The 25925-nt window shown below is 45.2% G+C and overlaps 1 protein-coding gene and 1 pseudogene across 17 annotated transcripts; both read right to left on the bottom strand.

Moving 5' to 3' along the window:
• Window positions 1-1909: 1909 nt before the first annotated feature.
• LOC101338150 (glucose 1,6-bisphosphate synthase pseudogene) lies at window positions 1910-9676 on the bottom strand (annotated as a pseudogene).
• Window positions 8786-25723, bottom strand: RABL2B (RAB, member of RAS oncogene family like 2B). 17 transcript variants are annotated; one of them, XM_033865699.2, is made up of 9 exons: window positions 25606-25723; window positions 23766-23927; window positions 16326-16355; window positions 15075-15154; window positions 14356-14462; window positions 12080-12191; window positions 11642-11769; window positions 11158-11241; window positions 8786-10973 (listed from the first exon to the last, which is right to left on the bottom strand). In XM_033865699.2, the coding sequence occupies exons 2-9, from the start codon at window positions 23870-23872 to the stop codon at window positions 10893-10895; spliced, it is 729 nt and encodes a 242-aa protein (XP_033721590.1). In that variant the 5' UTR covers window positions 23873-23927; window positions 25606-25723; the 3' UTR covers window positions 8786-10892. The 17 variants fall into 17 exon arrangements, with proteins under 17 accessions (XP_033721590.1, XP_073644073.1, XP_033721592.1 ...); XM_073787972.1 differs by having other exon boundaries at window positions 25631-25652; XM_033865701.2 differs by lacking the exon at window positions 25606-25723 and adding an exon at window positions 25383-25594.
• Between the last annotated feature and the right edge of the window lie 202 nt (window positions 25724-25925).

Below are 25925 nucleotides of genomic sequence, written 5' to 3'. Positions count from 1 at the left end.
TGTGGCCTCTCCCGTCGCGGAGCACAGGCTCCGGACGTGCAGGCTCAGCGGCCATGGCTCACGGGCCCAGCCGCCCCGCGGCACGTGGGATCTTCCCGGACCGGGGCACGAACCCGCGTCCCCTGCATCGGCAGGCGGACTCTCAACCACTGCGCCACCAGGGAAGCCCTGGATTTCAAAATTTTTGAGATAAGAATCCAAGCTTCTAACTTTTCACCTTGATTAAGATGACTTAAATCTTGCGTTATATTAAAGCACTCAAATAAAACTATGCTCCTCATAGAGAGTAACCATCAAGACGTGGCTTAGTGATGATGAACGGGCTGTTGTATCATTTCAGCTCCGCTTTGTTCTTCAGTCACTGAAACACGGATATCAAGCCAAATATACATATTTTTCACATATACAGTATTATACCACTTTGTAAAATAGAGGCCATTTCCTAAATGACAATCTACATTCTTAAAAGCAAATAAAAAATTCTACATATTTCTTCTTCAGTGCAAAACCTTTGAAAACAAACTCATTCAGAAAAGTGGTGCTTTACGTTTGGCTAGCTGTCTATTACCTAAATCATACAAGACACAGCTATGAGAAAGTAAAGAAGGAAAAAATTAACAATAGTGGCAATATAATAATTTGAAAATTATGTGCGTTCAACCAAATGTTAGCTGACAGCTGCAACAAACCAAACCATGATTTACTGAACATTCTAATCAGTTCAAACTTTATATTATTATTATGTTAGGAAATAAATTCTCTTATACCACTGCTATCTCCTATAGGTAATTTGTTTAGTATGATTACATTCAAGGCCTTATGATTGTTACCTCTTAAACTATACCACGTGTGTTTAAGTATTCTGTGAACTATGTAGAACAGAATATACTTTAAGATTAAACAGCACTTCTCTATTAAGTCTTTTTTCAGAAGACTGCAGAATCAACCAAAAATGACCTTCCATAAATTTTTTTCCACATTAAAAATGATAAATGGTTCTTATATGATCAGAAATTTTGTTCAGGTCAGAAAAATGTTACAATAAACTGGAGTTTTAGTGTTCCATAACACCTAAAATCTGTTTGTTTTATTTCTTAGTAACATTAGCATAAATCTACTTACAAAAATATAATTCAAAAGTTAAACTTCTAAATAAATTCCAGCTCCTTTCTCAGCTCTGATTTTTTTATTTACTTAAATCAGCAAATCCATTTAACATAGAGGTGAAGCACCTAAATAGTTCAAAAGATTTTTCTCTAGCTGCCTAAAAACGAACTGATTAAATCATATGCAATGCAGGAACATCATTTCAGTTCACACCAGACCCTGAGAAGTTTCCAAGAAATGCGACAAGAACAAAGCCACCAGGAGTGTCCCCTATTGGTTTATGTTCAGTAAACATCGGGATTTTTAAAATATACAATAAATGTATCCTGCACCAAGAGTATCAACAGAGGTGCTGAAGCCACATATGGAAGCGCGAAATGCCCTGCTTCAGATATTCTAATTTGTAAATAAATACCTATGATGTAACAATAACACGTTTCCACAGTGATCTGGGAACAGTGCCATTTTCTTGCCAATTTAATGGATTAATTTCCTTAACTAACTCTACAATTAAATACATGACGCATGCTTCTTTTAAAAATGTGCTATAGGGACTTCCCTGGTGGTCCACTTGTTAAGACTCCACGCTCCTAATGCAGGGGCCTGGGTTTGATCCCTGGTCAGGGAACTAGATCCCGCATGCCGCAACTAAAAGAGACTGCATGCCGCAACTAAAAAGGTACCGTGTGCAGCAACGAAGATCTTACACCCAGCAACGAAGATCCCATGTGCGGCAACTAAGACCCGACGCAGCCAAATAAATAAATAAAATGTGCTATACACAATTACAAGACACTGGAACTAAGCTTAATCACACTTTAATTAGTAAACTCACTTTTGTTATGTTTTTGTTAAAGGAAGAACAATGTGTTGCTATGATACTTCTAATGTAATGAGTTTTGTTCAAGATTATGAAAAGTTTGAATAATTTCCCTCCAGACCATTTCATTTCAAATTTATACAGCTTGTTTAGTTACTTGACCAAGCCAGAAGAAAATAAAAGGAAAAAAGACACTCGGCCGGATGAGATAAAGAACGCTAACACGAGGTCCAGGCGCAGCTTGGTTTTTCTGTCCCAAGTGCCAGCGAAAGCAACGACAGACGGGTGTACACCTAAACAGAGTGCCAGGTCAGCCCATTTTTACTGGGCTCAAAATTTTTAATCGAGTGATGAAACAAAATTCACATTTTGTGGCAAGACAAGAAACAATTAAACGTAAAATTTCTCTCTCCCGGTCTGGGCCTCTTCAGACCCTTTAGTGTGTTCTGTGCATCTGCATTAACCAGACCTCCTTAGGTGAGAACCTTCCTTCCTAATCTTGTAAGGAGCAAAGACGACCCACTACTGCCTCTGTACACGCAGATCTGGATTGTGTAAACTATCAATATGTCATTTGATATATAACACTTTGTCTCAAAAATGTATATAACTGTTCTTTGACCAAAAATGGGCCCAACAGTCCTCAGGGCTTCCTGAAAGACTGTCTCCTGGGTAATAATACTCAAATTGGCTCAAGTAAAATTTTCCATTCCTTCCTTAGATCAGCTATTGATTAACTGATTAATTAATTGAAGGGCCTCAATGAATTTCTTCAATTCTTCTTTCAGTAAGGCAGCGACACTCTGGTTGGATGATGTGCGCTTCTCTGCATAATACTTTATCTTTGGTTTTGTCTTGCTTGTCTGAAGAATAGCAAAACAGCATTTTGAAAAGCAAGTGTGAAAGTAGCTCTTTTGCCCATTTCTGTTCCCCTCTAAACTTGAAATAACCTAATTAACCTGTTTATTCTTTTCCTAGATAAAAAGAACTAAGAATAAAGAATTAAGTAAAGAATGACCAGCTCTCTATCCCCAACAACCCCCTTAGCCACCCTGCAGGCAGATCACACGGGCAAGACGGGGCGTCAGAAGGGAGAGTCAGCCAGCCTGCACGCAATAGGGAAGGATGCGGAACACAGCCTCCTGCCTCGATGATTCACTGAGATTCTCCCCCCTCTCGCTTTTCCCTTTAAAAACTGTCATGGCTGAGTAGAGTCTTTGGATTTGGTCTGGGGATGTGAGTCTGCCTTCTCCCCAGATTGCCGGCTTTTCTGATTAAAACATCTTTCCTGTCTACTGACACTTGCCTCTCGATTGTTGGCTTTTGAGCGGTGAACAGCTGAACCTGAGTTTGTTAACACATGTAATCATTTGGTTATTTTTATTCACAGGCAGCATTGATTTCTTTCTTTTTTATAAATTTATTTATTTATCTTTGGCTGCACTGGGTCTTTGTTGCTGTATGCGGGCTTTCTCTAGTTGCGGCGAGAGGGGGTGGGGGGCTACCCTTCGTTGTGGTGCGCGGGCTCCTCATTGCAGTGGTTTCTCTTGTTGTGATGCACGGGCTCTAGGTGTGCAAGCTTCAGTAGTTGTGTCACGTGGGCTCAGTAGTTGTGGTTCACGGGCTCTAGAGCTCATGCTCAGTAGTTGCGGCGCACGGGCTTAGTTGCTCAGTGGCATGTGGAATCTTCCTGGACCAGGGCTTGAACCCGTGTCCGCTGCATTGGCAGGGGGATTCTTAACCACTGCACCACCAGGGAAGTCCAGCATTTACTTCTTATTAGGCTGGCTGCTGTCACATTCACAGGTAATGTCCCATGTATGCAATATGATGGATATTCTTTCAGAGAATCAAAATTGTGAAGACTTTCAAATATGCATTTGTTGGTAGTCAGATCAAAACACAAGAAATATGAAGTTTTTGAAATATGATAATCATATTTTTCACAAACCTTAATCGGTTACTGGCTCAGTGTTATGCTTATGGTTTCCAGTTAAGATAACACCTCAGCCACAACGATGGCTGTACTCACCCCATCTTTATTCAAAATTGAAGTTCCACGCAGAAAAGCAATGGACTTTTTAAATGCAATAATGACTTCTTTCCCATTTTCCAGGTCTTTTATCCTACTTCCTAGCCATTTAAAGTCTGGTAATATTTCTTCAAAATAAAAATCCTTCTTTTTTTAAAAAAAATAATCTATTTATGTATTTTATTTTCGGCTGCTGTTGGGTCTTCGTTGCTGCACACGGGCTTTCTCTAGTTGTGGCAAGCAGGGGTTACTCTTTGTTGTGGTGTGAGGGCTTCTCATTTTGGTGGCTTCTCTTATTGTAGAACACGGGGTCTAGGCATGTGAGCTTCAGTAGTTGTGGTACGTGGGCTCAGTAGTTGTGGCTTGTAGGCTCTAGAGCACAGGGTCAGTAGTTGAGGCACACGGGCTTAGTTGCTCCATGGCATGTGGGATCTTCCTGGAGGAGGGCTCAAACCTGTGTCCCCTGCATTGGCAGGCAGATTCTTAACCACTGCACCATGAGGGAAGTCCCTAAAATCCTTCTTTAAGTGCAACTGGATACAAAATTTTGGAAGAGACTGCTGAGGCTAACATATAAACATTATTCACATCAGAATTTCTTGATTTATTTTTCCGGCAATCAAATATCCACCCCCCCGCCCCCCCCCCCCCCCCCCCCCCACTAAACAAAGTTGCCAACTCATTCCCCGTGAAAACTTTCCATTGACCATCCTCCTGGAGTTCTGCCACAGCCAGCTGGTCTGCACTGGGACCTGTAGGTAGCACTATCTGAGCGTTCTCTTTCTCTGCCAGTCTCTGGGAAATTTCCAGCACAGACGCTCCTTCATATTTGGGCATTTAATGGCATAAAAGTCTGGATCAGGATCTTTTTGTTCTGGTAATGGAATTGGAGGCTTAAAACCAAACACGTGCAGAGTCAACTGCACATAGTCATGTCCGACCCCATGAAAAGATATATGTACAAATTTCAAGGTGGTCTTTGAGTTTGATTCCCTGTGAAAATCAGTCTTTTTCAGATCTTCCATGTGTCTCCTGTAATGTCCTGCAGAGAGTCTCTCTCCAGTAGGCTGGCATTCACTAAATCATTATTCCAGGAAGCATTCCAGGGTTCCACACAGTCCTCTATGCATTTTGGACTTTCTTCATCATGAGGAGATGTGATCTAAACACCAGTTTCCCAATAGACCCTTTGTCTGTTCTCTTCCTTGCAGTTGTGAGAGGCAGTAATCACCACACCTCCAACTGCTTTGAGCTCCTGGACTGCATATGATGTAGGAACTTATTTCGGAAAAAGGTACACAGAAACATCTTTAGGCAGCAAGACTGAAATGGTGAGTTTGGAAGCCTTTGGATGCTGCAGCTGTTAGTTACTTGACCCCAGCTGTCATACCCAAGACAAAGTTTCTCAACATCTCTCAAGGTATTTGTGCATCTTCTGTGTTGATTGGATTACTGTAAGGTCATTAATATAGCAAAACCCTGCCACCAGAGCAGAACCAAGTCCTGCAGCTCCAAAAGTCATCCAGCAACAAAGAACCTCCTTGTTTGTCCCATTCAGTAACAGATTTTCAAATTGCTCTTTTGTTTTGGCATCGTTTACTGGTTTGCAAAGGGTGGCTCAGTATAAAAAATCAATCAATGTAATTCATTACATTGATAGAAGTGAGGTGGAAAGACCACACAGTCATCTCAACTAATGCAGGAAGAGCATTAGACAAAATCCAGCAGCCTTTTATAATGAAAGCACTCGGAAAATCAGGAATAGAAGGGAACTTCTACAACATGATAAAGGCCATATGAAAAATCCATAGCTAACATCACATTCAGTGGTGAAAAACTGAAAAAGTTCCCCCTAAGATCAGGAACAAAACAAGGATGGCTGCTTTTACTATTTAATTCAACATAGTACTGGAAATTCCAGTCAGAGGAGTTAGGCAAGAAAAGGAAATACAAGTCACCCATATTGGAAAGGAAGAAGTAAAACCTTTTCAATATGCACATGATATGATTCTATTTATAGAAAAACCCCAAAGTATGCGCAGGAAAACTATTAGAATTAATAAAAGAATTCAGCAAAGTTTCAGGGTACAAGATCAACACACAAAAGTCAGCTGTTTCTATAAAGAGCAAGGGATAAATAAAAAAGTAAATAGCATCTAAAAACAATCTGGAAATAAATTTAACCAATAAGTGAGAGATTCATACGTGAAAAGTACAAACATTGATGAAAGAAGTTAAAGATATAAATAAATGGGAAAAAAAAGGAAAGACATCCAGTGTTCATGAATTGGAAGACTTAATATTGTTAAGATGTCAAAACAATCTTTAGACAGAAGTTGAAGGACTCATACTTTCCAAGTTCAAAACTGTACTACAAAGCTACAGTAATTGAAATAGTGTGGTATTGGCATAAGGATAGACATCTAGACCAATGGAATAGAATTGAGAGTCCAGAAATAAACTCATACAACTATGACCAATTGATTTTTGACAAAGGTGGTAAGACCATTCAGACAGAAAAGAATAGTGTTCTTGACAAATATTGCTAGGACAATGGGATATCCACAGGCAAAGGTAGGAAGCTGGATCCCTAAATTATACTATATATAAAAATTAACTCAAAATGGATCAACGACTTACATATAAGAGCTAAAACCATAAAACTCTTAAAAGAGAACATAAGGGTAAGTCTTCATGACCTTGGACTTGGCAATGCGTTCTTAGATATGACACCAAGAGCATGAGCAATAAAAGAAAAAAAAGATAAATTGGACTTGATCAAAATTAAATACTTTTCAGGGAATTCCCTTGATGTCCAGTGGTTAGGACTCGGTGCTTTCACTGCCAAGGGCCCGGGTTCGACCCCTGGTTGGGGAACTAAGATCCCGAAAGTCACAAGGCACGGCCAAAAATAAAATTAAATACTTTTGTTCATTAAGGACATTATCAAGAAAGTGTAAATACAACCTGTAGAATGGGAAAAATATTTGTAAAAGTCATAAATAAGAATTTAATATCCAGAATATGTAAAGAATTCTTATAACTCAACAGCAAAAAGTCAAACAACTCAATTTAAAAATAAGCAAAATAGGGGCTTCCCTGGTGGTGCAGTGGTTGAGAGTCCGCCTGCCGATGCAGGGGACACGGGTTCGTGCCCCGGTCCGGGAAGATCCCACATGCCGCGGAGCGGCTGGGCCCGTGAGCCATGGCCGCTGGGCCTGCGCGTCCGGAGCCTGTGCTCCGCAACGGGAGAGGCCACAACAGTGAGAGGCCCGCGTACCGGGGGGAAAAAAAAAAAGCAAAATACTTGAATAGTTGTTTCTCCAAATAAATAATACAAATGAAGGGGAAATGTATCTCAAAACCACAGTGAAGTACCACTTCATAACTACTAAGATGGCTTATCTTTAAAAATGGAAAATAACAAGTGCTAGCAAGGATGTGGGAAATTGGAACTCTTGTACATTGCTTGTAGGACAGCAATGTAAAATGGTGTAAAATGGTGGTTCCACTGTGGAAAACACATTGGCAATTCCTCAAAAGTTTACACATAAAATTACTATATGATCTTCTTTTTTAAAAAAAATAAATTTATTTGTTTTTGGCTGTGTTGAAAGCTGCGCGCAGGCTTTCTCTAGTTGTGGCGAGCGGGGGCCACTCTGCATTGGGGTGCGTGGGCTTCTCATTGTGGTGGCTTCTCTTGTTGCACAGCACAGGCTCTAGGCACACGGGCTCAGTGGTTGTGGCACGTGGGCTCAGTAGTTGTGCCTCGCAGGCTCTAGAGCACAGGCTCAGTAGTTGTGGCACATGGGCTTAGTTGCTCCGTGGCATGCGGGATCTTCCCGGGCCAGGGATGGAATCTGTGTCCCCTGCACTGGCAGGAGGATTCTTAACCACTGCGCCACCAGGGAAGTCCCACTATGTGATCTTGTAATTCCACTCCTAGATCACTGTGCTATGCCCTCCTCCCACACCCCCCAATTTAAATGTTGAAGCCCTTACCCTCATGTGATTGTATTTGGAGACATGGTCTTCAGGAAGTAATTAAGGTTAAATGAGGTCATAAGCGTGGGGCCCTAATTAGGATGTCATTATGGGGGTCACAGGATATAGTCTTTTTAAAAAACCTATTTTTTGGCTGCGTTGAGTCTTTGTTGCTGCGCGTGGGCTTTCTCTAGGTGTGGCGAGCGGGGGCTACTCTTCGTTGCGGTGCGTGGGTTTCTCACTGCGTTGGCTTCTCGTTGCGGGGCACAGGCTCTAGAGCACAGGCTCAGTAGTTGTGGAGCACGGGCTTAGTTGCTCCGTGGCACGTGGGATCTTCCTGGGCCCGGGCTCAAACCTGGGCCCCGGCACTGGCAAGGCAAGCGGATTCTTAACCGCTGCGCCACCAGGTAAGTCCCAGGACATAGTCTTTTAAGAGGACTCTACCTGAACACAAAGAGGTCATGTGGGCACACAGTGAGATGGCAGCTGCCTACAAGCCAAGAGAAGAGGCTTCAGGATGAAACCTACCTTGCCAGCACCTTGACCTTAGACTTCCCGGCCTCCGGAACTGTGAGAAATAAATATCTGTTGTAAGCCACCCAGTCAGTGGTATTTTGTTACAGCAGCCCGAGCAGACTCTGACACCCAGAAGAATTGAAAACTGCTCGTATAAGCACATGTATAAGCATGTTCATAGCAGCACTATTCGCAATAGCTGAAAGATGGATCCAAACATCCATCAACGGATGAACGGATAGACAACTTGAGTTATTTAATACAATGGAACATCAGCCATAGAGAGGAATGAAGTACATGATATATGCGTGAATCTTGAAAACATGCTGAGTGAAAGACACAAAAGGTCACGTATCGTTTTATTTCATTTATATGAAATATCCAGAGTAGATAAATCCATAGAGACAGAAAGAACGTGGATCAGTGTTTCAAAGGGGCTGAGGGGAGGGAGTGTTGGAGAAACTACTAACGAGTAAGGGGTTTTACTTCAGAGTGATGGAGATGTTTTAGAACTAGATAGAGGTGACAGTTGCACGACACTGTAACTGTACTAAATGGCACTGCATTGTGTACTTTAATTTTATGTTATGTAATTTCACCTCAATGAATTATTTAAAAAAGACTCAGGGGTGGTGTTCCTGTATGTCAGGGTGACATACTGCTTTAAGAAGCAGGTGGATTTGAGCAATGTATGGGCAGGTGGCCATGGATATGGCTGGCACCCTGCCTGAGCACTTATCCCCTACCTACTTTGAGTGTTGAAACTCACAGCTGCCCTTTCCCCAGGGAACTGTCCTTGCTAAAACAGGAGCCCTTTTGCCCTGGACACTACAAGTCACCCCTTCCACCTCCCCCTCACACACTTGGCCAACCGGCACAAAAAGGGCCCTGGTCTCAAAGTGGGACCATCCTTGTGGGGCAGTTTGTCCTCCAGAGCTTCCCTAGGAAGGGGGAGACTGAAGCTGGTCTCCAGCAGAGACAGAAAACTGCCACAATGAGTCATCTGAACAAGAGTTGCCTTCTCAGGCTTTGCTTCCAGGGAACCTGATGCAAAATGGTTACGTAAAGCCAATACTGATGGTGAATTATACGGTTTTTGAATTATATCTCAGTGAAGCCATTATATTTAAAAAACACTTATTAATCATTTATAATAACTAAAGGGTTGTTTCTGTTGTTTGTTGTTTTTAAAAGTACATCTCACCAGGGTAACGCATTCCTGAAATTTCCTGGTCGGGTTAAATCTGTGAAGTTGAAATTGTAAGCGTCAGTAATCTAAAGGGTAAAAATGCTTGTTCTTGACTCCCAAACAAACACCCATTCTTTTAAAAACACTGAATTCCACGGAAATGGTCTCTGTGACAATCAATCTAGAGATAACACGACAGGCCACGGCAGTCTCCCCTTACTAACGTGGCTGATGATCCGCTTGTTCTCTTGTGACTCTTTGCTCAGAGAAATCCATGCCCACAAAGCATGCACATCTATTCAACGTAAATAAAAATAAATTTTAAAAATGGAAATGACGTACAAGATGATCATAAAAGCATCCTAGTGAACCACAAGTCCTGGAGATAAATGGAGAAGGCAGCATGAGAGTTCTCAGCAGCCCTTGCCACCCAAGGAGGTACAATGTCCACACTAGTCCTCAAGAAAAATGAAGGAAATCCTCCCTTGTTGAAATAGGGGTTCTAAAGGAAGCTTTCCGAAAGTCAATTTTTTACAATGCAAACAGGTGTGCCTTGTGGTGTGGCTGTATTGACCCTCGATGTTTACAACTACGATGTTTGTGTATTACTAAGTATGGCCAGAGCAGTCGCCTGCTTTCACGTGATGTTAACAACAAACTTGGGCCTGTGATCTTGGCCTCGCTGTTCATCAATGTACTGGCTGTACCTAGAAGAACTCTGGAAAAACTTACGGAATGAACAGCTCTCTGTTCAAAACCATTTTTTTAAAATGGTTGGTTTCGTTGGGAGACTAGAGGAAAAAGGACAGTCAGGAATTAGAAATCATTCCCTTGGTAGAAATCATTCCCTTGGTAGAAATGCAACGAATAGGCCCTGAGGTCAGTTCTGGGAGGGGGAAAAAAAAACACCTAAATTTCCTTTTATTTAAGAGACACACACAGAATGTTGCCCGATTTTCTTCACCGTCCCACATAACCTGGAGTGTCCATCCTTAATTCTGCCCCAGGGTCTGGTGCGGACCCCTTCCCTGCCCGACTACAGGGGAGGGAACAACTGTGACGGGTCAGGTCTCACGGGCCATGGCAGTGGGGGAGCAAATGGGATGGTTGGCTCTGTAGGAGGCATAGCAGGGGATGGCCTGGAAGAATGTCTCACGTGAGAGCTGAAGGACTGCAGAAGGGAGGGGTATTCTGAACTCCCCCCCTCCCCAAGTCGGCCGTGGAGAGAGGCCTCCTTCTGTGGCTCAGGAGGGAGATGGGCTCTCGACGTGGCCACGCGGCTCTTTGCCCAGCATATCCTCCTCCTTCTGCTCCAAGCTGATGCTCTGTGAACAAGGTTGCAGGTGAGGCCTGGCCTTGCATTTGACCAACTGTAGCTCTGACACCTCTAGGGGCAGTGCCCTCGACGAGCACGTGTGGCCTGCAAAGTCGGTCTGTTGGGTTATGCTCTGCACCCCTATGAAGGGAAGCCGCTTCCTCTACGCCACCTGACATCCGGGCCTGACCTACCTCAAGCTCCTGCAAAACCTCATCCATGAAGTCCCGGGAGTTCTGTTTGTAGGACACAGCTAATCGAATTGCATCGCTGAAGAGCTGGAGGTAAGGTGAAGGTGGTGGGAAGGAAAACAAGGCCGTGGGGCCAGTGGCCTGGACTCTGCCTGCCCTGTACCCACTGGCCCCGCTCCCATCATATGTCCCCACAGTACTCCACCCTAAAATCAGCACGGTCACTCCTCAATTCACCTTTTCCCTGTCACCCTGACCCCATGCATGGTCAATGTACCTTTTCTTCACCAAGCCCAACCCACCACCGCCCCTACTGTCAATGCTCACACGACCCCTTCCTGTCACCACATGCTCAGCACAGCCCCCAAAACAGTGCCCGTCCTCTCCACCAGCCCTGCAGCCAGCCCTTCTCTCCATCGCTTCCCCGGTGACTTCAGCACCAGGCCGTCCCCGGCCTTACGAGACTGTCTCTGCAGTCTCCCATTACCTTCACAACGTTGGTACCATCAGCAGCTGAGACAAAGTACAGGGGCAGGGAGAACTTCCTGGCAAAACTGAAGCTTTTTTGGGTCATCTTTATGTCTGCTGTAGAGAGAAGGTAGGACATGGGCCTGTCTACAAAGGCAAAGGGAGAGAATTTTGCAGGGTGGGTCACTGGAGGTCCCCATTCTAGGAAGAGGGATGAGCAGGGACAACCAGGGGACGCGTCTTAGAAAGAGTTCATTTCACTGGGATCTGTGTCTCGAGAAGGCAGGTTGCCTCACTTGGATCCTTACTGGGAGGGCAGTGATGGCAAGAAACCAAGGGCTGTGTGTCGGGAAAAAGAATGGACCATTGACGGTTCGCTGGCCCAGGAAAGGAAGAGGAAACGTGTGATGGTGGGTCCCCCATGAATTGCTGGCACCCAGATGTAAGGTGGCCTCACCATCGATTTTATTGGCCACCACAATGCATGGAATCTCTGGCCTGAACTCCCGAAGCTCTGCATACCAGGTGCTCAGGTTCTTGTAGGTGATTTTCCTCTGCACATCAAATACCTGCAATTAGCAGAGGAAAGAAGACAGCCCAAGTGCATCAGTGTCTCTGCATGCCACCCCCAGGTGACACACACACAAGCAGGCAAACACGGGCTTGGCAACTCGGACCACGCACCACTCTGAGCGGCCTCCCCTCTAACCACAAGGGCTATGCCTTGCCCACCCTTCTCACCCTCTAGAACCTTCATCCGGTCACCTTATTTACCTATTTTAACCGGATTTTATCATTTTACTTATTGATAAGTCCGTTACAAATGGTAAGCTTTTTGTTTTTTTCGTAGTCTAACTACTGCTTAAACTTTGTTTAAAAAACTCCCTTATAATGGGACTTCCCTGCTGGTCCAGTGGTTAAGACTCCACACTTCCAATGCAGGGAGCGTGGGCTCCATCCCTGGTTGGGGAACCAAGATCCCACATGCCACGCGTGGTGTGGCCAAAAAAACCCAAAACACCTCCTCTATGATAATCTTAAATGTTTCTAGAATTTCCTTTCAGTTATTTTGATTTACTTTTAATGATAAACTTTTAATTTTGTATTTTAGACTTTGTAGAAGTACTTTTGTCTTTTATTATTCTGTAGCTTATCATAATTTTACTAACTTTCTATAATTTATAGTTCTCACCTATTGAAAAGTGCCCGCAAGAAGCATGAGCACTGTGACTGGCTCTAGGGCGGGGAGGACAGAAGCCCTAAGATGCTTCACGTTGCTGCTACAGGGATCCTTCAAGCCCCTCGCAGGAGCTTCTCAAAGGCCAGCTTTCTGTTGCCCAGACACCCTCCAGAAGAGACTCCCATGTCCAAACTGCCCCAGCACAGCAGTGGATTGAGATGCACAACCCTGTAACCTGCTGGAATGGCAGATGTTGCTTCTAAGCAACCCAGCCCTTCATGGGAGTAACCACGTCCAGGGCCAGGGATTCCCCCTGCACGGCAGCGGGCTCTGGTCAGCAGCTGTCACACCTGAGGCAGCAGGAGGTCCACCTGAGAGGCTCTTCTATGGCACTCTCCAGGCCCAATTTCAATAAATGACTACTTTGTCTTGAATTCCCAATAAAGACTTCTTTTAAAATACGCTTGTAATGAAACTTCCGGAATCTGCTTCACACCTCCCATGGCTGCCTGCCATGGTGACTGTCAGTCACACTTTGTCCAGGCCTGGTTTCCTGAGCTTCCTTTCCTTGTTTTGAGAGCTGAGGAGCTGGTTAGGCTGAGAAGCATACCCTTTGGGGTTTCAAGGTGGAGGGTGGAACCCCAGCTCCCTCTGGGACTATCAGGTCCCCGTGTGGTCACGAGAGGCTGAGCGCTTTCTACCGGCAAGGCCCCCTACAGCAGGCTGGGGCTGGTGGTAGGCACCTGCACATACAGGTATGCAGGGAGGCTGGCAGGACGAACACCCCAGGTCTCAGAAGAGGGCCCAAAAGGAGCTAGTGGAGATGTGTCAGAGGCAAGAGGTCACGACTGCTGGCACTAGTCTGCCCCCATTTGCCTTACCCTGTTACCCTCTTTTGTTTTGTCCCATTATAGGTACTAGCATTAAATTTTGGAAAATTTCAAGAGATCTTGTGCTTAAAGGGACAGAAGAGCCTGAGAAAGGAGCCAGTGAGTTTGTGGGCAGGAGGTCCTAAAGGACACAGGCTTACAGTTCCTCTCTCTATTCGTGGCCCTTGCCATAGCTGAGTGTCAGGCTCTCCTGCGGCACCTGTCACCCACTGGCTACTGGGCTGGACCTCTGAGGGCTGTGCTCTAGACAGCAAAGTGAGAGGCTGAGACGGAGGAGGGGGCCATTTTGGAGGGGAAAGCTCCCTGGGAACCAGAGCCTGCTCAGCCCCAGCATCTGCCCCTAGAGAGCAGCGGATGAGGGAGGCCTCCATTAGGGAGGGACTGTGTTGGACTCTTAGATGCTCTGCCTGATGATGAGGCCCTGAACTTGCTCCTCCCGCTGGAATGGTGGCTCCACACATCCCCCCACCCCCGGAAGAGAAGCCGGCTCTGGCGTGTTCTCACTCCGAACCTCTGGGAAGCACGTGCACTCTGAAGCCTGCGCTAATCCTTCCCTCCAGCACCCAGCCCTGGTGAGGAGGGCTCAGTCCTGCTGGGCCCTTCATCCCTTCACCCCTCAGGCCAGACTTGCCCAGAGCCTTTGCCCTCCAGTTGGTTTCATACCATGATGCAGGCGTGGGCCTTGTGGTAGTAGGAGGCGTGCATGCTCTGGAACCGCTCTTGGCCTGCTGTGTCCCAAAAGTCTGCAATGTGAACACAGCTCTGACTGCCTGATGGGGGATGAAGGGCAGAGAGCCCCAGACGCTGAGCATCTCTGTGCGGTGTCTGTGTTCGGAAACACAGGCACCCGTGGGAGGATGGGGAGCAACGGAGACCACACAGCTCGCGGGTGTGTTGTCAGGATGTACGCACCTGGGCGTGCGTGGGGGCGGGTGAGAGGGAGACCCAGGGCCAGGAGGAAGGAGAGTACAGACAGGGAGCCCCAAGAGGGAGAGGGTCAGTGACCTCCTTCCCCCACCTATAAGATGCAGGACGCTCCAAGGTCACAAGTAGGCCCAATTCCCATGTGTGCTGATCACAGAGGGTGGACACAGTCAGGCCGGACGTGTGGCCTGGCCAAGGGGAAGGTTGTGACCACATTTAAAGCCAAACCCTTTGTGGCAGATGACACTCAGACCAACCCTGTTGTTTCTTTACACTGGCTGAAGAGCACCGGAACAGAACCCTGCGTGCTTCCTCCCACCCTCCCTGGCTTCCGGGCTCTCTGGGTTGCACCTATCACCCTTCACCCATGCCTGGGGTCTCATTTCCCCCTGCTTGACTCTCTCCCCCACTACTTCTCCCTCCTGAGAGGTGGTGTGGCTCGGCACTGTGCTGCTCACCCACAAGGACGGTCTTGCCGTCCACCGTGGCCGTGTGCTTGTACAGGGTCAGGGCGTGTGTGGACAGCTGCCGGGGCTGACTGCACTTAGGTTAAGGGGCAAAGATGAATGAAAAGAGACGTAAGCAAGGTGCTGGGGGGGCGGCTGCTGGGGGGATGGAATGGGCTCTCTCTCTCCTTCTTTAAGAAGTTATTTAGATTTTAAATTGAATGAGTGTTGCAGACAGAGGATCAACTTCAAATATCACAGGCACAAGCTCCATGGAAAGGTGAGGGGTGGGAGAGGTTGGGATTATGTCCTGGCCACCTAAGTCCAAGGGAAAACATGGAATGGAATTTTACAGAGCAGCTGTCTGAAACAGCATCACGTAGTTGGCCAATGAGACTGCGGGGATGCCCCAGCTCCCCATGGATGGGGCTCTTGCAGGCCGGAGAGGAAACCCAGCCATAAGAAGCAACATGACAGTTCCAGGGAAAAAAAGTCTTCATAAGCCAGACAGCTGACAAACTGTTTATGAACTGTAGTTTGCTTTTTGCAACCCTATCAAAAAGCTTGGGGAATAACATTTCCTGAAGCTGCAAGATGCTGTGTGGTTTAACCATCGGAGCTGGGATGATGCAGGTGGGTGGGTGCAAAGGAGAACTTGGTAGAAGGTGAAGTAAGATACACTTAGAGTCTACCACGGGGGGGCTGGGGCCCCGGGCAGGGAGCAGGGGGCTCTGGGGTTCTTCTCACCCCCAGTTCTCAACGGACTCACTTGGGAAGCTTTTAAAAACCATCCCAATTGTCTCATTCCAAACCTGCACAATGCAACGATTCACGGAAGGAGGGTGGGGCTGGCGCTTCCTATTTGACAAAGTTGACTCATACCAGAGAATGTTTAAACATTAGAGAGCCCAAGCTCTGAGGTCAGAGATGTTAAGTGACTTGCCCAGCGCCAGAGCTACTAAGAAGGAAGAGGCGGGGTTTGAGTCCAGGCATTTGACGAGGTACTTACTGTTAGCCATTCCACTGCTTTCCTAATAGAAAGCAGATCCAGATGTGAGTAAGCTTGAAAATATGCAGCACCAACTACATGTGATGCCACGTGGGTCAGCTGGTGAGAAGCCAGCATGAAATGAAACCTGCGAACTTACTCACTTATCCCTCCTCCCTGGACCGCTGGAGCAAAGGGGTGGGCAGTGGGGCTGAGCTGGCCTGAGGGTGGAAAGGGCCACAGGAACAAGGAGCATTTCAAAACTTGAAGGATACAATCCATCCATGAGAAATCTCTCCATAAGTCTGTAAGGAGAATGTGCAAGTGGTCAGGTGCATCCCTCAACGCTCCTGCCTGCCCCTGTTGCACCACCCAAGGGTTGAAAACTTGGAAGCCAGCTGTGGCTTCCCCCCTCCCACTCCTTCCACAGCTACACAGTTTCCTTTCAAGGACAATGCCCAGGAACCACCCACCCACCCTCTTTCTGACTCCCCTTAAGTTCCTGACACCCTTCGGCTATAACGCTGACCCAGCACCCACAGATGCTTTCCCTGTGGGCAGGGACCCCAGTTTCCTCCTTTTAGGGAATAAACAAACTGTGGTACATCTATAATATGGACTACTACTCAGCAATAGCAAGGAAAAGATTACTGATATACCCAACAATTTGAACAAATCTTAAGGGTATTATGCTGAGTGAAAAAGGTCACACGTTGTATAATGCCTTTTATACAATGTTGCCAAGATGACACAATTATAGAGATGGAGACTATTAGTGGCTACAGGGGTTAATAGGGGTGGTAGGAGGTGAAGTGGGGTGGGTGTGACTATAAATGGACAGCAGGACCGAGGCCTCTGCAGTGATGGAATAGTTTTGGATCTTGAGTCCAGTGATGCTTACACAAATCTACCCATGTGACAAAATGACACAGAATTATACATATGCATTGAACTAACGCCAGTTTCCTGATTTGATCTTGTACTACAGTTATGTAAGATATAACCACTGGGGAAACTGGGTGAAGGGTACACAGGCCCTCTCTGTATTCTCTTTGCAACATCCTGTAAATCTGTTATTTCAAAATGAAAAGTTAAGAAATAAACAAAACAAAACAAAACACAGACTGGGAGAAGCTACGTGCAATGCCAATCACTGACAAAGAATTAATATACAGAGATTATGAACAGCTCTGATACGTGAATAAGAGAACACACACACAACCTGGGTCCTAAGAATATGAACAGGCAATTCAGAAGAATGGCTAAAAAACATATGAAAAGATGCTCAATCTTGAATGATTTTAATGTAAATTAATGATTTTCATGCAAATTAAAATAAAATGAAATAGCACACACATCCTTCAGATTAGCAAAGTTGAAAAAGTCGTATGATACCAAATGTTGCACATTTTGTGGAAACTCTTGTACTGTGCTGGTAGGAGTGCGAACTTAATATACTACTACTTTGGAGAGCAACTGGGATAAGTCAAAGTTTGAGCTAATCCTAAAACTGGGCAATTTCACCCCAAGTCTAATAGACTGTGTGCCCAAGATGATAGGCATAAAAATATTCACTGCAATATTGTGTCTAATACCATAAAAATTGTAATTTCATAACTGTTCTTCAGCAGAAGAATGGACAAACATATTTTAGTACAAAAAAATTTAAAATAATTACTGAGTGCTTGCCATTTGCCAGATACTATGCTAGGTGCCATGATATAACATTTAACAAAACAGAGGAAAATTCCTGTCTTCATGGAGCTTACAGTCTAGTGGGTGAAGACAGGCAGTAAACACACACTTAAAATATATATAGCCACGTGTATGGTCACTGGATTTAGAACAAAAGCATTACTGCAATTCAACAGGGTAAAGGATTGTTTTATCAAGGAATGGTGTGGAAACAAATGGATATCTATGTAGGAAAAAAATGAACATTACTTGAGGACATTACTTAAAATGGTGGATGGAGTATGAAGTTCTATGGGTCACTCCCTCAACTGAAACAACCAATAACTGGAAAAAATGATCAGAATCAACTATTTCAGAACTCTGGAACCTGACTGGACACAATGACCAGTAGAGTGCTGGATAAAAGGAGAGTGCTGGTCTTGTGCAAAAGAACAACACGCACAAACCAGCAATGGTCACCCACTCCTCAGGCCCACTGCAGCTAGGCAGTGACCCGTGTTCCAAATGTCTGGCTCCAGTAGAGATACTTTCCTCAAGAAGTTTGGCCGAGGAGCCGGATCTCAGCTCTCTTAGGCTTCAGAGTCTTCCCCTGCTGGCATCTATTGGAAATTTAAAGGGATAGGAATACCTCTTTGTTTCTTTCCCCTTTTGGAGTCAAATATTTAAGGAAATCTTTATCAGGTCACTGTATGATCACAGAAAATGGAATAGAAATATCAGTGACCACACACAAGAAGGAATATACACTTTGCAAAAATAGTATATGGGAAAGTTACAAGTGGATACTCCAGCTCTAAACAAGCAGAAATCAGCTATACCCGAGGAGTGGAATATCTGAGTTCCAAAGTCACCACATCAAAATACTCAGAATGTCTAATTAACAACCAGAAAATTACAAAGCATACAACGAAACAGGAAGGTATAGCCTATTCTCATGATAAAAAGAATTTAACAGAAACAATACCTGAAGAAATCCAGACCCTGGAATTACCAGTCAAAGAAGTTAAATCAATGATCTTAAATATGCTCAAAAAACTAAAGAAAACCATGGACAAAGAACTAAAGGAAATTAGAAAGCAACATATAAACAGAATGAGAGTATTAATAAAGAGATAGAAATTATGAAAAGAAACCAAATGGATATTCTGGAGCTGAAAAGTACAATAATTTAAATGAAAAACTCCCTAGAGGGCTTCCCTGGTGGCGCAGTGGTTGAGAGTCCGCCTGCCGATGCAGGGGACATGGGTTCGTGCCCCGGTCTGGGAAGATCCCACATGCCGCGGAGCGGCTGGGCCCATGAGCCATGGCCGCTGAGCCTGCGCGTCCGGAGCCTGTGCTCCGCAACGGGAGAGGCCACAACAGTGAGAGGCCCGCGTACCGCAAAAAAAAAAAAAAAAAAAAAAAAAAAAAAAAAAAACTCCCTAGACAGTTTCAACAGCATATTTGAGAAGGCAGAAGAAAGGATCAGCAAACTTGAAGATAAGGCAACTGGAATTATCCAGTCTAAGAAGCAGAAAGAAAAATGAGTAAAAATGACCAGTGCCTAAGGAGCCTATCAGACAACATAAATCATCCTAACACATGCATCATCAATAGAAGAGGGGTGGGGGCAGAGAGACTAGTTGAAGAAATAATGGCTAAAAACTTCCCAAACCTGATGCAAGACATGAATGTACACACCCAGGAAGCTCAACAAACTCCAAACAGGATAAACTCACAGAGATCCACATTATAGGCAAAATGTCAAAACTCAAAGACAAAATCTTCAATAAGATAAACAGCTAACTTCTCATCAGACACCACTGAGATCAGAAGGCAGTGGAATGATATATTTAAAGTCCTGAAAAAAAAATTGTCAAAAAAGAATTCTATGTTCAGCAAACTATCCTTCAAGAATGAGGGAGAAATTAAGACATTCCCAGATAAACATAAGCTGATGTGACTTATTACCAGTATATCTGTCCTATAAGAAATGGTACAATAAGTCCTTTAGGTTGACATGAAAGGACACTAGACAGTAACTTGAAGCTGTATGAAGAAATAAAGATCTTCAGTAAAGGTAGCTACACAGGTAAAGATAATTACCAGTATTCTTGGGCTTCCCTGGTGGCGCACTGGTTAAGAATCCACCTGCCAATGCAGGGGACATGGGTTCGAACCCTGGTCCAGGAAGATCCCACATGCTGCAGAGCAACTAAGCCTGTGTGCCGCAACTACTGAGCCTGTGCTCTAGAGCCCAAGAGCCACAACTACTGAGCCTGTGTATCACAATTACTGAGGCCCACGCACCTAGAGCCCGTGCTCTGCAACAAGAGAAGCCACCGTGATGAGAAGCCCGTGCACCAAAACGAAGAGTAGCCCCCATTTGCAGAAATTAGAAGAAAGCCTGTGCGCAGCAACAAAGACCCAACGCAGCCAAAAAAAAAAAAAAAACCCCAAAACCAGTATTCTCATATTTTTGGTTTGTAACTCCTCTTTTTTCCCATGATTTAAAAGACAAATATCTAAAACTATAATTGTAAATCTATGTTAATGATCACAATGTATAAAGTTGTAATTTGTGACAAAACAATATCAAGGGGAGGGATAGAAATATATAGGAGCAGAGTGTTGGTATACTATTATAACTAAACTGGTATTCAAATAGGCTGCTATAAATTTTAGATATTAATTATAATCTTCAAGGCAACCATTAATAAACAACTAAAAAAATTATACAAGACAAGAAGGGACTCAAAATAGTACACTACAAAAAATTAAAAAAAAGAAAAAGTAATGGAGTACTTGAGGAAAAAAAACTGGAGACATAAAACAAATAGCTAAATGGCAGAAGTAAATCCTTCTTTATCAGTAATAGCTTTAATTATTGTTGTTGCAAATGAGAATAGATAAAACTCTCCAACTAAAAGTGAGAGATTGGGAGTGTATATTAAAAAAACATGATCCAGGCATGTCCTAACTGTAAGACACTTGCTTTAGATACAAGGTCACAAAGAAGTTGGAAAACAAAAGGATGATAAAGATATTGCATGCAAACAGAATTCAAGAGAGAAATGGGGTGACTATACTACAGTCAGACAAAATAAACTTTTAAGTGACAAATGTTACAAGAGACAAAGAAGGACATTATATATTGATAAAAAGTTCAATCTATCAAAAAGATATAAAAGTTATAAACATATATGCACCACACAACAGAGTCCCAAAATATATGAAGCTAACACTGACACAACTAAAAGGAGAAATAGAGAGTTGCACAATAATATATTGAGATTTCAATACCCCACTTCCAATAATGAGTAGAACAATGAAACAGAGGACTTGAACCACACTAACTAGGTCTAACCACCAATTAGACCTAACAGACATACACAGAATACTCCACCCAACAATAGTAGTATACATATTCTTCTCAAGTGAACATGAGTTAGGCCACAAAAAAAAGTCATAATAAAATTTAAAAGACTTAGATCATACAAAGTATCTTTTCAAATAAAATGGAATGAAACTAGAAATTAATAACAGAAGAAAAACAAGAAATTTCACAAAAAGGTGGAAATTAAATCAAATAGGGAAGATTTAGTCAAATTAAATCAATAACATAACTGTACATCTTTAGGTAGTAGACATGAAAGAGCAAACTAAACTCAAAGTTAGCAGAAGGAAGGAAATAATAAAGATTAGAGTGGAGATAAACAAAATACAGAATAGAAAGACAACAGACAAAAATCAGTGTAACCAGAAATTAGTTCTCTGAAAAGATCAACAAAATCAACAAACCTTAGCTAGACTAAGAAAAAAGAGAGGACACAAATGATCAAAATCAGAACTGAAACTGGGGACAGTAACATCAATTTTACAGAAACAAAAAGAATTACAAGAGAATACGATGAACGAACAAGCTGGATAACTGAGATGAAGTGCACAAATTCCTAGAAACACACAAAGTACCAAACAGACTCAAGACGAAACAGAAAATCTGAGTAGACCTATACCAAGTAAGGAGATTATATCAGTATTCAAAAATCTCCCATAAGGAAAAGTCCGGGACTGGATGGCTTCACTGGTGAATTCTACCAACCATTTCATGAACAAACACCAATCCTTCTCAAACTCTTCCCAAAAATTGAGGAGGAGGGAACACTTCATAATTCTTTCTATGAGGCCAGTGGTACCCTGATTCCAAAGTCAGACAATGACACTACTAGAAAAGAAACCTACAGGCCAATACTCCTCATGAATTTAGTTGTAAAAATCCTCAAAAAAATCCACTGGCAAAGCAAATCATATTAAAAGGATTATACACCATCAAAAGGACCAAGGGAGATTTATTCTCAGAGTATAAGGATGGTTCAACTTAAAAAAATTAATCAAACATATCATATTAATAGAACAAAGGAAAAATCCTACATATTCATCTCAACAAATGCAGAAAAAGCATTTGACAAAAACCAACACCATCTCATGACAAAAACTAGGAATAGAAGGTAATTACCTCTAGGATAAAGGCCATATATGAAAACCCCACAGTTAATACTCAGTTGCAAAAGACTGAAAGCTTTCCCTTATAATGAGAAACAAGAAGATGCCTACTTTTGCCACTTCTATTCAACACAGTACTGGCAGTTCTAGCCAGAGCACTGTGATGAGAAAACAGTTATTGTGAGTTGCTTCCTAGACATTTTACAGCATGACAATCCTGCTCACACCTAAAGTCTGGACATTTAGATGAGGACCTGAGTTTAGGATTCCCGCCACAAGTTCCTGCTTTGCTTTTCCCAGGGCACCTTTTAAAATAAACAGACTTGAGGCTGAGAAAAGTTAGTGACCTCTGCCCCAATCAGCAAAGCCCCTAGGGAATTACTGACAGCTACCTGGGTCTAAGGATATGTTAATAACGGATAAAAGTGGAAACCAAGGTGGAACTGGGGCACCTGGGTATAAGACTAAACTAGGCATCTGGTTAGGGGCAAGTTTACCCTCATCCTGCGAAGGCAGAAATGGATGTGTGCCCCACTGGTCCAAGACAGCTGAGAAACAGGCTCACACCCTGTGGAGACAAGCTGCCAGCACTGCAGAGCCTCCCTTCAGGGGAAGCTCCACGCCTGTGCACAGAGGCACTGAAGTCAGTTAAAAGAGTGTGTCGATCTTTACCCTGGGACTTCCCTGGTGGCGCAGTGGATGGGAATCTGTCTCCCAATGCAGGGGACACGGGTTCCATTCCTGGTCCAGGAAGATCCCACATGCCGCAGAGCAACTAAGCCCATGCGCCACAACTACTGAGCCTGTGCTCGACAGCCCACGAGCCACAACTACTGAGCCCGTGTGCCACAACTACTGAAGCCCGCGCGCCTAAAGCCCACGCTCCGCAACAAGAGAAGCCACCGCAGTGAGAAGCCCACTCACCTCAACAGAGTAGCCCCCGCTCACTGCAACTAGAGAAAGCCCGCTCGCAGCAACCAAGAGCCAACACAGCCCAAAATAAATAAAAATTAAATCTTTTAAGAAAAAAAAAATCTTTACGCTGATTATAGTCAGGCATCATTTCTATCCACTCTTCTCAACTCTGAGTTCTTTCAAGACAGTATCTTCACCACCTTTCTTCGACCTGTCGCTGGTTGTGCCAGTCACACTTCTCACACTTTCCTCTCCCCATTCCCACTGTCTGCATCTTGCAGTCTCTCAGCCCCATACCACACACAGGAATACCCCAGCTCTCACCTCACCAGGACTGCTTCAGTAGTCTCTAGGGTGACCGGTCCCATACTTTCTGCCAGGACTCATGGATAAAGCTCAATTTCCTCAGTCCTGTGACTTGCCCCTGGGGACGCCCTCCTCCCCAAACACACACAGCTGCTGATGTGACGCTCCCTTGTTCCCCCATGCAGACCTGGGCTCCAGCCAAGACTACTCTCTCACCACTCCCATAGAAGCCATGCTCCTCTATGCCTCTGGAGGATTTTTCTAACAACCTAGACCCACTCTGGGCCTGGCATTTCTTCCCTAATCTCCCAACATACTTGGACTTGCCCACAGCGCTGTCCCCCAGGCAGATGATTTTCACATTGTCATCGGCATCGTATTTCTCTTGGTCCAGCTCACAGGGTTTGGCTCTGTCCCCGGCCATTGGCTCCTGGCTGTAGAAAGGGGATCAGCTCAGGGGAGGGGGGTCTTGTCACCGTCTGGGAAGATCAAGAAGAGGCTGTTGTTAAAGAGATGAGAAGTCCCCTCCACCAAATCCACTTCCTCTTCCTGGACAGGGGAGACAATGAGCTGACAAGAGAGGGGCCCAAGGAAACACTTACATCCTTCTCTATTCACCACCCACCTGGCTAGCACTTGCTGAATCATGGGGCTGTAATCTTGTCCCCACCCAGATCTTCTGAGAGTGGTTTACCCTATGTCATCTCTTTACTTCAGCTATGCTCAGAACCACAACTCCCACTCCCACCTGGAGAGACTATTCTAAAGCCATGTTGAAGCTTTGCAAGTTTTACCTACAAGCGTTTTCTCACTTGTAAAGCAGGGACAAAACTCAGTGCCCACATCACATGATTGAGTTGAGACACTGTCTGACAAAGAGGGCTCTGTAAGCCTGAATTCTCATCACTGAATGACAGATCACACAGCCAAAGAACCCTAACCTGTATTCCTGATCCTCTACCTCATGCTTCTCACTTCCACTTCATTTTCCATCATACTGCCATCAGTAGCTGCCTTCTCCTCTCTCAACTAGGCATTCCCCAGACCCTCTTCTCTAGGGTTATTCCAACCTCTACTGGTTTTAGGTATCTCCTACATGCTGATGATGCCAGATCTGTATCTCCACAGAGATCGCTTCCCTCAGTGCCAGACTCAGGTATGCAACTGCCTACCAGATTCTGAACAGCGAACTATTCCACACAGGCAAAAATAACCTGTGAAACCTAAGCCCTGCCCACCCCGAAGTCGCTCCTCACGTTCCCTGTCTGCACAATACATCACCAGCCACCCGACGCCAACATCGAGGCGTAACAACCTCTAGCTCTATTCCACTACCCTCATGTCCTTAAGCCCAAATATAACTTCACGAACATTACTGGGAATGTGCCGTAGTCCACACTCTGAGTTAACTCGGCACACAAAAATGATGCAACGACAACGCAGCATCAGTGCTCGCACTTACTGAGGGTTCATCACGGGTACATCTTGCACCCGGATAGGAGACACGATGGCAGTCTACTGTGGCAAGAGCTATGACAGACGTGCACACAAGGGTGGAAAATACCGACAGGACCCCTGAGTTTCCCTAACTGCAATGCTACTGTTTCTGCTCAGGTAGGGACTCAGCCTTCTTTACCGAGGTACCCTCAGCCTCAAAAGCAGTGACTGGGAAGTGGCAGATGCCTGATAAGTATAATGAGGGGCTGTCCCTTCTACCTCCACCCTGAAGCTGGAGCGACCTGTTCGGAAGCCAAACGCGGCCAAACCCGTTCTCAAAGACCTTCAATGGGTGTCGATGTCCTCGCCACCCAGTGGATAAGTTCTCTTTCACTCAAGTAGTTTTCGGGCACCAAACAGGCCTGAGAACCACTTTACCCCCGCAGCCAGGCTGGGCTGCCTTCGCCCCCCCTCCCCCTACCGTTGCCAGAACCCACTGTCCCGTTCTTCCCCGCACTGGCCAAGGGCCCGAGGACGGCCTTGGAGGGGCGGTTCCCACATGCGAGGCCGCCACCCGCGCGACTTCGTCTTCTCGGCCGTTCCCGGGCGAGGGCTGGAGACCAGGAGCGCCGCAGGTCGGTCCGCCCACGGCCAGCCGCCCTCAGGGCCCCGAGTCCCCCTCGGATCCCGCCCCGTCCCGGACCCTGCCCTGTCTCGGACCCCGCGAGTCAGCCCGGGTCCCAACCGCGGTTCACTCAGCTTCCAGCGCTGCCCGCGTCCTCGCAGATGCTACGCAACCGCGCAAGGACCCTAGGAGGGCTGCCCGGCCAAAGGCCTGAAGGACCTCGCCGGGGGCTGGCTGGCTAGTCCAGTGCCGGGCGAGAGTACTGCCGGTCAATGAGTACCCGGACGGGGCCGGCCTGGGGCTTCCAATAGCCGGAGTCTGGGGTGGGCTTTGGCCCCGGGGCTGAGCCAGGGTTCAAGCGGCTGTAGGCCTTGGGGAGTGACTGGGCGGCCGCGGGGGGAACGACTGGGGAAGC

Source organism: Tursiops truncatus, chromosome 11, assembly GCF_011762595.2.
Source record: "Tursiops truncatus isolate mTurTru1 chromosome 11, mTurTru1.mat.Y, whole genome shotgun sequence".
NCBI lineage: Eukaryota > Metazoa > Chordata > Mammalia > Artiodactyla > Delphinidae > Tursiops > Tursiops truncatus.
Note: the sequence above shows the minus strand (reverse complement) of the source record. Positions and strands in the feature narration are given on the sequence as shown.